This window comes from Canis lupus, chromosome 36 (assembly GCF_048164855.1).
Source record: "Canis lupus baileyi chromosome 36, mCanLup2.hap1, whole genome shotgun sequence".
In the NCBI taxonomy this organism is placed as follows: Eukaryota; Metazoa; Chordata; class Mammalia; order Carnivora; family Canidae; genus Canis; species Canis lupus.
In genome coordinates, this window is record NC_132873.1 from 23,918,901 (window position 1) to 23,935,697 (window position 16,797).

General features: G+C 38.5%; 1 protein-coding gene across 4 annotated transcripts in view; it reads left to right on the top strand.

The window, feature by feature from the left end:
* The window catches only part of SF3B1 (splicing factor 3b subunit 1), a 62,192-nt gene that overhangs the window by 24,498 nt on the left and 20,897 nt on the right, over window positions 1–16,797 (top strand). For 3 of the 4 annotated variants that reach the window (XR_012024923.1, XM_072812914.1, XM_072812915.1), the window contains exons 3-7: window positions 10,657–10,823; window positions 12,892–12,996; window positions 13,604–13,718; window positions 15,553–15,632; window positions 16,583–16,753. Coding sequence is in view for 2 of the 4 variants with exons in the window: in XM_072812914.1 (XP_072669015.1) it covers window positions 10,657–10,823; window positions 12,892–12,996; window positions 13,604–13,718; window positions 15,553–15,632; window positions 16,583–16,753 (638 nt within the window). In the remaining 2 variants the exon portion in view is untranslated. Of the gene's footprint in view, window positions 1–10,656; window positions 10,824–12,891; window positions 12,997–13,603; window positions 13,719–15,191; window positions 15,248–15,552; window positions 15,633–16,582; window positions 16,754–16,797 lie in introns of all 4 variants that reach the window. The other variant, XR_012024924.1, reaches the window with a different exon arrangement.

Here is a 16,797-nt window from a genome sequence, read left to right on the forward strand (position 1 = left end):
TCTTGGTGGGTTTATTTATTTATTTATTTATTTATTTACTTACCTAGGTGCTACTGTAGCTCTTTATTATACTAGAATATTCTATTGTGTTAAGGTTTTTTAAAAAATATTTATTCATGAGAGATAGAGAGAGAGGCAGAGACACAGGCAGAGGGAGAAGCAGGCTCCATGCAGGGAGCCTGACGTGGGACTCCATCCCGGGTCTCCAGGATCACGCACTGGGTGGAAGGCGGCGCCAAACTGCTGAGCCACCCCGGCTGCCCAAGGTTTTCTTATCCACGTTGAGACTGATGTGTACAGGAACTATTTCTTGGTATCCCCAGTACCTAATGCCTAATGAGTACTGAGTATTAACATTTATTGAGAGATTATATTGGAAATATTAAAAGTTTCACAGAAAGGGGCCGCTTAAACTCACTTTTGAATGATTGGGTAGGTTTGGATACATTGTTTGGCTGAGGTAGGTGGGAAGTAGGACTTGTTAATGTATTGGGAACCTTCTGCGCTGAGAGGAAGAAAGGTTTGCATCAAATTAAAGAAAGCTTTGAACTCTAAGTTAGGCTTGACTTGGCTTTCCAGTGACTACAGAATAAAGTACCTACTTCTCCCAGGTGACAAGTTATTTCTGCATTTTGGGAAAGTCTTTAGTTGCAGTGTTGAAGAGTGGCAGTAAGAGCAGCAATTCTTAAGCTAGGCTTGAGTTTGAACCTCACTGTAGTAACTTTAAAAATGTATATTCTTTGATTTTTGTTTTAGAGTTGTCCATCATCATGTGGTGTGTGTGTGGTTTTTTTAAGCTATGGTCTTTTTTTTTTTTTAAGATTTTATTTGAGAAAGGGAATAAGAGACAGAGGGAGCACAAACTGCACAAACGGGGAGAAGCAGAGGATAAGGGAGAAGCAGACTCCCCACTGAACAGGAAGCTGTAATGTGGGCTCAACCCCAAAATTATGACCTGAGCTGAAGGCTGACGCTCAACTGACTGAGCCACCCAGGCACCCCATCTTGTTGCTTTTTTAAGAAGATTATATAATCTTTTTATCCTAAGTAATATTGCTAGTAAGGAGTTTTCTTTGTTGTATTTTTTTCTTTGTTGTATTTTTAAAAAAGATTTTATTTGTTTATTCGTGAGAGACAGAGAAGGCAGAGACGCAGGCAGAGAGAGAAGCAGGCTCCCTGAAGGGAGCCTGATGTGGGACTTGATCCCGTAACTCCAGGATCATGCCCTGAGCCAAAGGCAGATGCTCTACCGCTGAGCCCCCCAGGGATCCCTGTAATTTAGTTTTAGAGTAATTGCTGCATCAGTAATTTTTACTTGAATTTTGTAAATTAATATTGTATTCAAAGTGATCTAGGTAATTGTACCTTCCTATATGTTGTTTTCACAGGTTATTAGTTAAGTATCATTGAGCCAAACTGATAACTTGTTTTTGTTTTTATGCTGTCATAGTCCTTTTTAATATTTCTGTTACGATCAGCCCTTAATATCCTTTTTTAAGCAACCTGATTGTTTTTTACCCTGGTGGGTCACATTTTCCAGTATTGAAAGATAAAAAGGGGATCCCTGGGTGGCGCAGCGGTTTGGCACCTGCCTTTGGTCCAGGGCGTGATCCTGGAGACCCGGGATCGAATCCCACGTCGGGCTCCCGGTGCTTGGAGCCTGCTTCTCCCTCTTCCTATGTCTCTGCCTCTCTCTCTCTCTCTCTCTCTCTCTCTCCTCTGTGACTATCATAAATAAAAAATAAAAAATAAAATAAAATAAAAAGAACTGGACGGGTTCACATCAATAAAATCTTTTGAACCTTTTGGCATGTTTAGTTGTGTCAAAATATACAGTTACTACTATGCATAATCTTGCTGTTCAGCAGTTCACATGTTGTTGACTTTGACAGACAAGGAGCACACTTTTTTTCTCTTGCGAAGGGGAAGGGAAAAATGAATTATCCTTAAATTTAATGGCTTGTTCTGCCAGTGCCTTTTTTTTTTTTTTTTAAGATTTTATTTATTTATTCATCAGAGAGAGAGGCAGAGACACAGGCAGAGGGAGAAACAGGCTCCATGCTCGGAGCCTGACGTGGGACTTGATCACAACCTGGGCCGAAGGCAGCGCTAAACCGCTGAGCCACTGGGGCTGCCCTGCCAGTGCCTCTTGAATGGATTTTTGGAGAGCATCACAAAGCTGAAAAGTTTATTTCCCTTAATTTTGCTTTGTCTGGGAATAGTCATGGTATTCATTTTCTGAGATTTTTATTTTTCTGTGTTCAGAATACTTACTGTTTGGTTTTGTAGACTTCCAGTGTGCATGTTGTTAGTAAAAATAAAAAGGAAAGCAATTGTTTAAAGATTTATTTTTTAAAGATTTTATTTATTCATGAGAGAGAGAGAAGCAGAGGCACAGGCAGAAGGAGAAGCAGGTTCCATCAGGGAGCCTGACGTGGGCCTCAGTCCCAGGTCTCCAGGATCACGCCCTGGGCTGAAGGCGGCGCTAAACCGCTGAGCCGCCCAGGCTGCCCCGCTTAAAGATTTTTTAAAAGGTTTTTCTTTTCTGATTATTTAATACTAGATTTAAGTAATGCTAATTAGGGATTAATCACTTAGGAATTGATACCTTTAGTGTTCAGTAAAATAATTTACCACTATAGTTAATTTTCTGGTTGGAGTTCTGTTTAAGGAAAAGGATGAAAGTTGGGATACAGAACCCCACTTGGTATTTTCTGGATGACTTTTAGAGGTGTTATATGTGGGAAATCCTTGCTCACTACTTGCAGAAATGGACCAGACTAAGGTGTCAATGAGTAACATGAGAAGGCTGTGCCTCTGTAACATGTAATGAACAGTGATTAGAACATTGAAAACAATCTAAATTAAAAATGAGGAATAAAAAGACACATTGAGGAGAATATGCTGCAAGTTGGATTTAGCAATATCTGGGACATAGAAAACAGAAGGCACAAAATGGGAAACCAGTAGAGACAGAATTGGGGAGCAGTTAAACAGTTGCATCAGATGTGACCAGTGATGGTTTATCTCAGTTTGATATTTAGGTCTTAGTTTAAATTATAAACAGTAGGTTAGATGTTGCCCATCTTTTTTTTTTTTTTTAAAGATTTTATTTATTTATTCATAGACACAGAGAGAGAGGGAGGCAGAGACACAGGGAGAGGGGGAAGCAGGCTCCATGCAGGGAGCCCGATGTGGGACTTGATCCTGGGTCTCCAGGATCACACCCTGGGCTGCAGGCGGCACCAAACCGCTGCGCCACCAGGGCTGCCCATGTTGCCCATCTTTTAAAAGACCTCAGTTCTGTAGTATTCTTTGAAGTCACATTCAACTTCCTACTAAAACATTTGATGTATTTGTCAAAAGTTTGTAATTTTAACAATTACCATTTTTCTGATTATAAAAGTAATGTAATTTTTAAGAAAATGAGAAATGGAAATCATTTTTGAATGAATTAAGATACCAAGTGGACTAGCTCCCAGATTTCACTAATTCACACTGTTAGTTAATATCTGTCTTTTAGGAAAGGATTTGTTCTCTGATAGTTTAAAGCATTCCTAGGATCAGAAATCCCCTCCAAAAAGAAGAAAGCGTCAATCGAATAATGGCATTTATTTTCTGTAGGTCATAGGAGCAAATTTAGTTTTGAAATTTATGTTTATATCTTAACATTTATTAAGATTTTATGTTACCATCAACTAGCAAAATAAAACCAGTGAAGGAAAAGAAATGAGAGATTGAGAAGAATGGAGACTTTTAAGATTGAAGATCTTACATAAAAGAGCTAAAAAAATTCTGTTTATATCCAGCAGAGGACTCCATTTCAAAGAAGAGAGAGCTTTTATTTTTCTGTTGCATGGGGTAATAGGCCTTGGTTTCTTCTTCTTCTTCTTCTTTTTTTTTTTTTTTTTAAATATTTTGTTTACTTATTCATGAGAGACACAGAAAGAGGCAGAGACACAGGCAGAGGGAGACGCAGGCTCCATGCAAGGAGCCCAATGTGGGACTCGATCTGGGGACTCCAGGATCCCACCCTGAGCTGAAGGCAGACAGATGCTCAACAGCTGAGCCACTGAGGTGTCCTAGGCCTTGATTTCAAGGGGCTAGGAGAACCAAGAAGGAGAAAAAAGGGCAAAATTTAAGAGAACCATGCTTAAATTTTCTTTAACTTTCTATTGTAAACTGCAAACATAAGAACATAGACTAGTGAATTGAACCCATGCTGCACCCATCACCTAGCACAAACATGGGCTCACTTTTGTTTAATCTGTACTCTGGTCCCTTCCACCCTTCCCATCAATTTTTTTGGTTGCTTTATAAAAATTTTATTCAAAAATTTTTTCCAGTTCATTTGAATCAGGTTCCAAAAAAAATCCATACATCAGTTAGTCTTAAATTTTTAGATTCTCACCACTACTGCTACAATTAAGATGTCTGGATTCCCACGGCAAGGGAAGTGCCAAGAAAATTGCTGGCTTTTGGAATGAACATAGTTCTGAAATCATACTTTAGGGTTAAGTTGGACCATCCATGGCAAGGAAATCTAACAAGGGATTTGCACCATCAGCTGCCCCTCCCACTATGATTTTAATGGCAATGAAGGTACTCACAGTTTTTCTTACAGTTATTTCTATCTGAAATAGTTGTGGTTTTTTTTTAAGATTTTTATTTACTTATTCATGAGAGACGCAGAGACATAGGCAGAGGGAGAAATAGGCTCCCCGCGGGAGCTCCACGTGAGACTCCATCCTAAGGTCCCAGGATCACGACCTAAACCAAAGGCAGACGCTCAACCACTGAACCACTCAGGGGTCCCTATCTGAAATAGTTTTGCTTGAGTAACCCTGTGCTGTTCATACCTCAAAATAGGAATACCAATTTAAGAAAAACCTCATTCTCAACAGTTTGCCTTTAAGGCTTCTCCTTTAGTGAGGCTCTTGCAGACTCTGGTCTGCTACTTTTTTTTTTTAAATTTTTTATGATAGTCACACAACAGAGCGGCGGGGGGGGGGGGCAGAGACACAGGCAGAGGGAGAAGCAGGCTCCATGCACCGGGAGCCCGACGTGGGATTCGATCCCGGGTCTCCAGGATCACGCCCTGGGCCAAAGGCAGGCACCAAACCTCTGCGCCACCCAGGGATTCCCCCCCCCTTTTTTTTTTTTAATTCGTGAGAGACACAGAGGCAGAGACACAGGCAGAGGGAGAAGCAGGCTCCATGCAGGGAGCCAGACGTGGGACTCGATCCTTGTTCTCCAGGATCACACCCTGGGCCGAAGGCAGCGCTAAACCTCTGAGCCACCCGGGCTGCCGGACATGTTTTTTTTTTTTTTTTTTTAAGCACACACACACTGACATGCACTAGTGCTGCAAGGGGGAGTGCGGGGGAGCAGAGGGAGAGAGAGTCTTAAGCAGACTATGCTGAATGTGCCCTACATGGGACTCAATGCCATGATCTTGATCTTGAGCCCACTGGAAACCAAGAGTTGGAGGGTTAACCGACAGGCGCCCCTAAGTACAGGCCTAATACTTAACTAGTACTTTGATGTCTAAGACATCTTTTTTTTAAATCACTACTAGATTGCCAACTCAGGATTTGAAGGACAACCCATAACTTCAATTTTAAGATTCCAAATTTGCTTTCAAGATAGGGAATTCCTCAAAGTAGGAATTCCCTACTTTGTTTTTAAGTTTTACGCATCAGTAACCAAGAGTCCTACTGTATATGCTCCGCCTCCTTCCTCCCACTCCATAGATTTTGCTGAAAATGAGGGAGGGTTGGGTGGGGAACAAAAGTGAAGCTTTCATCTGGGAAATCAGATTATTTAATTGGTAAAAGGTTTTACTTATTTATTTGAAAGAGGGCATGCATGGGGAGGGGTAAAGGGAGAAGCAGGCTCCCCACTGAGCAGGGAACCAGACATGGGGCTCCATCCCAGGACCCTGGGATCATGACCTGAGCCAAAGGCAGATGCTTACCCGACTGAGCCACCCAGGTACCCCAAGAAAAATAAGGTAATTTAGAAATCCACATTAGATATATCTGTCTCCTGATGCCCCTCCCCATTCTTAACACCATTAAGCTTGAATTTTACTAATCTCACTTATCCCAGCTCCCAGCTTTTCATTTTACTTAACTTCTTCCATTTCATCTCTCAAAATGATTCTTCCTCTTTCATACAGAATAATGCAACTTCTGTTCTCAAACTTGCATAAACACACCAAAAGGACTTTGTAAGCTTTTTATAAAATTAAACATATACTATTTTAAAATCCATATAAGATATTTACCTATATAAGACTAGGTATTTACCCAACTGCTATTAAATCCAATATTTACATAAAAACCTATGTGAATGTTCTATAGCAGCCTTATTTGTAGTTTTTACAAACTGCAGGCAACCTGGATGCTGTAGTACCCTGGAATACTACTTGATTATGAGAAATATTGACATGTGTCAGGAAGACTGGAAAATTTATGGGTTCACATGGATTAGAGTGCTAGCTCTTGGTAGTCCTGCGTGGCCAGGAAGTTTCTCGTCTAGTCACTAGCAGACAGTATCCATTTTTCTTTATCTTCACATCAGAATGTTTCAACTGCAGGGAGTCTGAACTGGAAAGGGATTAGGCTGGAACAGAGGATTTATTCATGTTGGTTATAATTAAAGTAGGAAGAGATTAGCATAAACATTTCCTCCTTTCTCCTCTCAAGTCTTTAATATTTGGGCCTGTGATTTCTTTTTTTTTTTTTTTGGTATGTTCCCTCATTTTTTTTTCTATTGTTGCTAGCAAATCTTACGCATTTGTTGTCAGAAATTGTCTATTTGCTTGTCTTTAGTTAATATTTAAGAAAGTACAGGAATACCTGCGTAACAGTAGCTATAATTTTGTGTGAGATACTGGGATCCCTGGGTGGCGCAGCGGTTTGGCGCCCGCCTTTGGCCCAGGGCGCAATCCTGGAGACCCGGGATCGAATCCCACGTCGGGCTCCCGGTGCATGGAGCCTGCTTCTCCTTCTGCCTGTGTCTCTGCCTCTCTCTCTCTCTCTCTCTCTCTCTCTGTGACTATCATAAATAAATAAAAAATTAAAAAAAAATTTTGTGTGAGATACCTTTGAAAATAAGAAATTAAATAGAGGGACGCCTGGGTGGCTCAGTGGTTGAGCATCTGCCTTTGGCTCAGGTCGTGATCCTGGAATCTCCGTGATGAGTCCCGTGTCAGGCTCCCTTGCAGGGAGCCTGCTTCTCCCTCTGTATATGTTTCTGTCTCTCTCTCTCTGTGTCTCATAAATAGATAGATAGATAGATAGATAGATAGATAATCTTTTTTAAAAAAAGGAAAATAAGAAGTTAGAGACAACTTTATCTTTCCCAGAGATGCAAAATGTTTATAGAATTGGAAAAATTGCTTTTAATGACTTCTACAGATTGAAAGTTACCTTTTAATTATGAAATAGTGTAATCATTCAGAAACATACAGGAAAAAATATAATGAACCCAATGTAATCCATTGCTCAGGTTTACTAGTTCTTAATATTTTGCCATATTTGTGCCACAAATTTTATTTATTTTGTAAACAAGATATCACAGTTACCTTGTTTATAAATGTAACAATACATTTGTTTGCATAAATATTTGAGTTTTTTTTTTTAATATTTGAGTTTATTATGTTTTGTTTTGGCACATAGTTTATTAGATAATTGCTGAGTTTTCTACTTTTTAATTGTCCTTTGCGTAACTGCTGAGTGTTGTGGAGGCTGTTATCTCAGTTTTGTGGGTAGTTTGATGTTTGTGTAAATATGCTGCAGTTTACAGTGCATAAACAAAACCCACAAGCTTTTAGACTTTTATCCATAGTTTTTTTTTTTTTTTTAAGATGTTATTTATTCATTAGAGACACAGACAGAAGCAGAGACACAAGCAGCGAGAAAAGCAAAGAGAGAAGCAGGCTCCATGCAGAGAGCCCGAAGTGGGACTCAGTCCTGGGACTCCAGGATGATGCCCTGGGCTGAAGGCAGGTGCTAAACTGCTGAGCCACCCAGGGGTCCCTTATCCATAGTTTCAATCGGGTACACACGTAGTACTGGTTTGCACATAAACATTGAACTATACAACTCGTAGAAATTTAGTAATGAACTCCCTTTAGAATTAACAACAAAGAGCTGCATAGTCCCTAGGTAATTTTTTTGCTGAATTTTATTTAATAGGAATCCAGTCAGATATGCATAAACTTTATACAAACCTAAATTTGAGATTTTGAGTACTTTTGTAATTAGAAAACTCTGTTGCTAATGCTTACGCAAAATCATCAGGTAAGATTCAATAGATGAAAGTAGTTCCTGAGTAAATGTATTATCCAAATAAAGGACTAGCTGCTTGGACTGGAAAAATCCTTTCAAAGGAAAATAAAACTGTGATGTATTAGTGTGTGGAGAGGGAGAACAAGCTGCACAATGTGTATAGTTAAGATGCAGGGTTTTTTTGGTTTGTTTTTTTCTTTAAATCAACACTCCTTTCCCATTTGTTGTTGCATATGAGCTAGAAAAAAGTGTAACATGTCCTAAATTGGAAATTTTGGTAAGAGTCGGCCAGGGCTAGAAGTGGAGAGGGCCACGTATGAGTTTCCTGGAGTGTTTGTTACTGATGTAGAAACCTGGGCTCTTCGGTTGGAGGTTCCAACTTAACGTATATGAGGCCTGGAACAAGGGCCCTGGTGATTCAGTGTAGGTTGTTAGTAGGCTACACTGATTCTGTAGAGGGGAGATTGCAGATTATTTAACTGGCCTGATTTACCCTTTGTGTGTCTTGTCTCGATCCTGATGGCAGTAGCATTGGTGGTCTGGTAGAGGAACCTGTTTACTTAAAAGTGATCCATGCATCTGGTGGGTTTTGTTTTGTTTTGCTTTGGCCTCACACATTTTAGGAATGCAAATGTTCAGAAAGAAAAAAATAGCTTAATCTTAACTCCTCCCTTAACCAGTCTTGCTAACCACTAAGGTTTCTTCTGTATTTCAGGACAAATAATTCTGGGGGTGAGGGAGGGGAGCAAATGTGTATTTAAAACTTTTAAAAAAACATAGTTTGAACAGAAACAAAAATAGAATAAAATAAACCACAAGCTCACATGAGGATATTTCTGTTTGTGATTGATCCTGGTGGGGACCCCTGACTGGCTGGCCTACTGTGACAGCTTGGAGGGGAGAGATGCTGGAAAACATAACTGTGGAGATAGTGGTACCTTGGATACAGGATAAGAATTTTGAGTTCCACATTGGAGCTGCTCAAGTTCACTTAAACTTGTTCTGTTATTTTGAGCTTCTGAGACTTGCTCCCACTCTTATTGGGGAAATCTGGTCCAGCTGGGATACATAATACATTTTCTGCTTTAAACTGCACCCATATTGAACTGTAGAGCTTTCTCCCTTTGCTGAGGGTGTGGTTTGGGCATTTGCGTTGTGTCATTTGAATCTTTTTCCTTTTGGTCCTTGCAAACTAGTAAATGAGCTTTTCATCAAAGGTTTTTAATTCAGTTGAAGATAAGGAGCTGGCAAGAACTGAAACATCTATTTGTTGGGCCACAGAAATCAGGAGCTATAGAAACTCTTTTGTTTCTTATACATCTGTATATTCAGGTTATAGCAATGAAACATTAGTTTGTAATTTAAAGTACCTGTATCAGGAAGGTTGGAAGACTAATCTATTTATTTATTTGTTTTATTTTTAAGGTTTTATTTATTTATTCATGAGAGACACGAGGGGTGGCGTTGGAGACACAGCCAGAGAGAGGGAGAAGCAGGCTCCATGCAGGGAACCTAATGTGGGACTCGATTTTGGGATCATGGGATCATGCCCTGAGCCAAAGGCAGATGCTCAGCCTCTGAGCCACCCAGGTGTCCCTGCACATTCTAATTTGAGAACCACTCCCCCCCCCTTTTTTTTTTAAGATTTTATTTATTTATTCATAGAGACAGAGAGGGAGAGAGAGAGGCAGAGACACAGGCAGAGGGAGAAGCAGGCTCCATGCAGGGGGCCTGACGTCGATCCCTGGTCTCCAGGATCACACTCTGGGGGGCAGGCGGCGCTGCCCGAGAACCACTCTCCATAGTACTGTTTTTCTGTTTCTGGTATTGGTTTAACTGATTTTGAGTTTTGTTCTTGGTCCTTAATCAACATTGACAGTATTTTTTTCATTTGGGGAAAGGTTTGGAATTCAACAATAATTTAAACTTTGGTAACCCATTCTTAAGAGTAATTTGTAGTTGATGAAATGCTAAGCATCTCTTCTGTATACAAGCCTTATCTGTTGAGGTAGAGATGTATTAAGTGTATTTTTAAAAAATATTTATTCATAAGAGACGGAGAGAGAAGCAGAGACACAAGCAGAGGGAGAAGTAGGCTCCCCAAGGGACCCCAATACAGGACTTGATCACAGGACCCCGGGATCACACATGAGCCAAAGGCAAACACTCAACCACTGAACCCACCGAGGCACTCCTTTATTAAGTATATTAAAAATCAGTACTAGATATAGTTCTAAACCCTTTTGTATTACATTTTAAAGTTCACGTATTTAGAAGTGTAGTTTGATAATTCCTACCAGAGAAGTGCATTGTGTTGGGTCTCTTTGGAAAATTAAAGTCTATATTAACTTTCTTACAGATATTGAAGCACAGATTCGAGAAATTCAAGGCAAGAAGGCAGCTCTTGATGAAGCTCAAGGAGTGGGCCTTGATTCTACAGGTTATTATGACCAGGAAATTTATGGTGGAAGTGACAGCCGATTTGCTGGATACGTGACATCAATTGCTGCAACTGAACTTGAAGATGTGAGTTACTGTATACAAGAGTCAGACATTTTTTTGATGAACAAAAGTATAAAGGAATTTTCCATTTTAGTTATCCTCTTTAATTTGAGAAGATTTGGGTGGTTGGGAGATCTTTCTTTTGGAGGATAAAGCTGTTGAAGGTGTTGTTCTTCCTCTCTAAGGTCCAGAAACTTCAGGAAGTGATGAATTCTGAATCTTTAAGTTAAAACTAGTTTATCCAGGAAAGAACCTGGAAATCATTAACTATTGTAAAATAAAGCCCTATTGTTACCTATTGAGCTCTATCTGGAGTAGCCATGTGAGGTCTGACTTTATTGTAAATCTGTCCTTGCCACTTTTGATTTTTTTTCTTTTAAGATTTTATTTATTCATGAGAGACACAGGCAGAGGGAGGCTCAGAGGCTCTCTGCAGGGAGTCTGACATGGGACTCGATCCCTGGTCTCCAGGATCATGCCCTGGGCCAAAGGCAGCGCTAAACCGCTGAGCAACCCAGGCTGCCCACCGCTTTTGATTTCTGACTTGTGTTTGATACTGTGTGTGTTTTTCCCTTGGCATTTTAATATGAATGGACTGTTTCTTTCTTTCTTTTTTTTTTTTTTTTTAAGATTTTTAAAATTTATTTATTCATGAGAAACACAGAGGCAGAGGGAGAAGCAGCCTCCATGCAGGGAGCCAGACGTGGGACTCCAGGATCACGACCTAGGCTGAAGGCTGGCGCCAAACCGCTGAGCCACCCAGGGATCCTGAATGGAATGTTTCTTGTTACTGTTGCCAATGGCCTTTTTCAGTGACTCTGGAGGATGACCACCTCTCTTTTGAAGGGCATCCCTCAAAGTGTTTTTATATACTCCACATAGCTTATTTTGTCAGACCGTTCCAAACATCCAAATTTGGTGAAGTTGCTGTTCATTTTTGCGTGATTCAATAACAAATATTTTATGTATATAGATTTTATCAAACTTAGGCTTGTATGAAATTCAAGCCACACTTTATTTTATAGTTGGCACTTTATTTTTAAGAAAAATTTTAAAGTTCCAGAGGTACAATTTCCAGAAGCTAAGGGGGAAATTGTGGTTTTGTTTTTGGATAAAAGTGATGTTAAGATCTTGGTAGTTAACCTATTGTTGTACTACTTAAAGTAGTAAAGTAACAATATAACACTGGTCTGTTTAAATATACTACTAGGGAAACAAATGTATTAAAATTAATTATTTTATTGGTGTCATTACATCATGTTTAAAAAACCATGAGTTAGAAAACAAGGAGGGTTGTCTGGCTGCCGGAGACTCCAGGCATTGTGAGTTCATGCCCCATATTAGGTATAGAGGTTACTTAAAAATAAGATCTTTCAGGCAAGGAAACTGGAGAGTTCTAAATAAGCTTGTTTGCAGTTTCCAGATTTGAAAAACAAACGTCACTATGCTTTGTGTGAGAAAACAAAATCCTCAGGCTTTTCTAGTCTATATATATATTTTTTAAGATTTTATTTATTTACTCATGAGAGAGACAGGCAGAGGGAGAAGCAGGGTCCCCACAGGGAACCTGATGCGGGACTCCATCCCGGAACTTGGAACACGCCCTGAGCCAAAGGCAGACGCTCAACTGCTGAGCCACCCAGGCGTGCCTCTAGTCTATACTTTATTTTAATTAACTTCTATAGAAAGCATTCCTTGTTTAATGCTTTTAAAGGAAAAGAGAGCTAAATTTAATTTTTTAAAGATTTTATTTTTGACTTAATTTTTTTTTTTTTTTTAAGATTTTGTTTATGAGAGAGAGATGAGCAGAGGGAGAGGCAGGGTCCCTGTGGGGAGCCTAATGTGGGACTCGATCCCAGGACCCCGGGATCACAACCTGAGCTGGAGGCAGTCAACTGCTAAGCCACCCAGGTGCCCCCTAAATTTAATTTTTTTTTTTTAAAGTTTGAGTCGAAGAAAACCTGTTTACAAATTTTATGAACAAAAGTTTGGACGCCACTTTTGTCAGTAAGTCTTTGATACCATGTTGAATCTATTTGTTCTTTCTAATTTTTAAGTTCTGACATTTTATTTGTGGTGCATTTCATTGCAGGATGACGATGACTACTCATCATCTACAAGTTTGCTTGGTCAGAAGAAGCCAGGATATCATGCCCCTGTGGCATTGCTTAATGATATACCACAATCAACAGAACAGGTGACTCTTTTTCTTCTCTCCTTCCACCCCTTTTTAAAAATTAAAACCAAAGTTTATTCGGCTAGGAAAACTGAATATCTCAATTCCTATGGAAGCCCACATATTTTGGAAATCACTTTATCAGAATGTCTTGAGAGTTGATTTGGGAGGTACAGAAATAATTATTTTGTCAAGGTAATGGTTTCATGAAGAATTGAACTATGGAAATGTGGACATGTTTATTGTCTCATTTCTTTCTTATTTTTTTCATGTTAACATTCATCCATAAAATGATACAAGATTTTTTTTTTATGAGTAAGCATTTATTAAACAGTTTTACATGTTTAATAATGTTCTGGGTTTTTGTTTTTTTTTTTTAAGATTTTGTTTATTTATTCATAAGAGACACACAGACAGAGGCAGAGACCTAGGCAGAGGGAGAAGCAGGCTCCATGCAGGGAGGCCGATATGGGACTCCATCCCAGGTCCCAGGATCATCAGGCCCTGGGCTGAAGGTGGCGCTAAACCACTGAGCTACCTGGGCTGCCGAGGGTTCTGGGTTTTATATATAATATTCTATTTGGTTATTTAATAAGGTGGGTATTAAATGAGACATACCTCTTTTCAGTATGATCCATTCGCTGAGCACCGACCTCCAAAGATTGCTGACCGGGAGGATGAATACAAAAAGCACAGGCGGACCATGATAATATCCCCAGAGCGTCTTGATCCTTTTGCAGATGGTAATTCTTTCCCACTTTTCTATAAGTTTTCAGGAATTTATTTGTCTTAAGTTGTCTTTAGCCCTTTGATTTTTTTTGGCATGCTTATGAATTTGCTTTTCTTTTTTAAAATCCCCCTTATTATAGATTTGTATAGATTTGGTTGAAGTCACAGATGCCATATTCTTCATCTTTATAATGCAAGTTTTCTTTCCAGGTAGAAGGACAAGAAAATAATGAGCCAATGCCATAGAAACGCAAAGGGTTAAAGGTTTTTCTTTTACTTTTGTTTTGGGTACGCTTTCTATACTTTGAACAAATGTGTTTTTCTGTTCAAAATACTTTCAAACTATTGAAAGTTTTCATTCCAAATCCTAGACTTTTGGGCTTGTTACTTTTGAGAAACTGTTTCTCACATTAGAGCTCCCCCCATATTGCTCTAAATATAGTTTAGTAAATGCACCTACTTTGCTCTAAGCATACTTAAAGTTAAAACAAAAGTATGTATACAAAGACTTTGATATTTTTAATAGTTGGAGTCTGTTTTGCTAATTTTAGTGTGCAGGTCAGCACAAGGGGCATAGTGAGCCTGATGGAAGCTTTCCTCAGGTGAGTTTCAAAATCAAAATTAGGTGCCTGTTTCTTAGAATTAGATTCTGCTGCAGGTTTACAAATTAGACTTTCAGCCTGCATGAATTAGTAGGGATATTCTTTTTTACTTGCATAATTGTAATTGATTTAAACATGTATGTCAGAATTCACAGGCCCATACTAACTGTCCTTAATTTCTTTCCTACAGCAGTACTGCTATATGCCAGTCCTGTCTGCATTCTTAAGGGTGCAGTTCAACACATCCTCTCTAGATTATGGTGAAAAAGTATTCCAAAGGAAGTCTTATCAGAGCTAGTGTCAGAAAGAATGACACTATCAATTGGGCATGATCTTCAGCATAGGAAATGTCTTAGAATTTTATTATTTTTTCCTAAATTGTGATGCTATACTACTTGTATAGCTAATTATCACATTTCTAAAACGTAGTGTGCCTCTGTGAATCTTGTTATGTACTGTTTGGGCTTCTTTAAGATATTTTGAAGTTTGAAAGCAAATACTGAAACTTCAACCAAGAGAACTAACACATCTCTTTGTACACCACTTTTCTTCTGTGTGCAACATAAGAACTGGTAGAAGTAATATATTTCAAGTAATATGTTTCCAGTTGTAATTTATACTTTCTAAGAAAATAAAAATGTTTTTGGGTCAACAAAACTTAAAAAGAATGAAGCCCTTTTTAGTAACATGACATCAGAGTAAGATTGTAGGTGTATTTTTAAAAAGTCAGCTTTTCTAAACTATAACTGTTTTTAGAACATTGTATGGAGAACTTATCTAGTTATAGTTACTTGTAGTCAGGATTTTAACAGCTTGCAACAGGTAATGTTTTGAATATAAATATCTTTCCAAAGTGTTACTAATGGTAAAGAGATAATTTTCTAGGCTTCTATTCTGCTGCTTGAAGTCAGAACTGCTGATGGAGACAAAGGCACGAAAGTGTACGTATTCCGGATTAGCAACCCAGGAACCCATCACTTCTGAAGACTAAACTGTGCTGTCATTTTGTTTTTATATGCATTAAAATATTTGTTTTAAACTGCTGTAGATATGTTTGTGTTCAAACAGGTTAAATTGATCAGCAAACTCAATAAAAAGTAAGATGTATAATTATTAAAGTTTTTCATCAAAAAATAAATTAAATGATTATGGAATAACGTAATATTAGAGCAGGGCAGTTAAATCAGTTTAACCTAATTATCTTTTATTTATTGTACTCTTGTCCTGTTGCTGTTCTTTTCTGCAGGAGGGAAGACCCCTGATCCTAAAATGAATGCTAGGACTTACATGGATGTAATGCGAGAACAGCATTTAACTAAAGAAGAGGTATGTGAACCTGGTTTTTATTTCGGTGGTTGTGAAAGAATGTAAAGAGAGTTCAAATTGAGAGACTTTTATCTGCTGCACACACAAGTAGTATTTTTATAGTATTAATAAAAATTAAGTTGAGAAGGAAACCTTATCCAAAGTTCTGCCTCCTCCCAAATTAAACTTTTCATATTTCTGTATCTTCTAGCCCTTGGCCCTTTGGTTATCTGGGTGTGTATGCATGCGCGCGTGTGTGTTTGTACACACATACACACACAGACCTATATCTTATGGTGGATATACCTGTGGGGAGCATTGTTGGTGTTCGTCTGAAACAAATGGCTAAGGGAAAAGTCAAATAGTTAAATCATTCCTTGAAAAACCTATAAATCTCCCCCATAAGATTCAGTTTGGATATGGGTGGAGAATTCTGAAAGACTCCTACCAGCCTTTACTGATTGCTAGTTTCAACAGTAAGCCTCCATAACTTTATTATGAATGCATAATTTGTTATATGGAATAAGTGAGGTAATAGAACTTTACTTTAAAATCATAGGGTAAATTAAATGTGCATTCGTTATGACTACATTATATATAGTACTTGCATAGTTAAAAATTTTTGTTTCTACTTTTTGCCATTTTTCTCTTATTACATAGTCTGAATTGCTATTTTTGTGAGTTTTTGAATGAAAGCATTTTGGTTTTCCAGTGTTAAAGATTTTACTTCATTGACTTTTTAAATAGCGTACTCTGTGTCACGAATTCTGTACTTGCTCATCTCTTGTGCAGAAAGACATTGTATAAAAACTAGAAATACAGAAAAGGAAATAAAAATGAGACTCCCAGTAGCATAGAAAGTAGAATGAGTGAAGAAGACAATGACATTAAATTGAAATGACTGTGCTGATGATATGAAAATACGTTGAAAAGGTTTTAGAGGTACTCAGTGCTTATTGAAATATTTTTAGAGAGAAATTAGGCAACAGCTAGCAGAAAAAGCTAAAGCTGGAGAACTAAAAGTTGTCAATGGAGCAGCAGCATCCCAACCTCCCTCAAAACGAAAACGGCGTTGGGATCAAACGGCCGATCAGACTCCTGGTGCCACTCCCAAAAAGCTGTCAAGTTGGGATCAAGCAGAGGTAATTTATTTTTATTTATTTTTATATTTATTTTTATTTTTAAT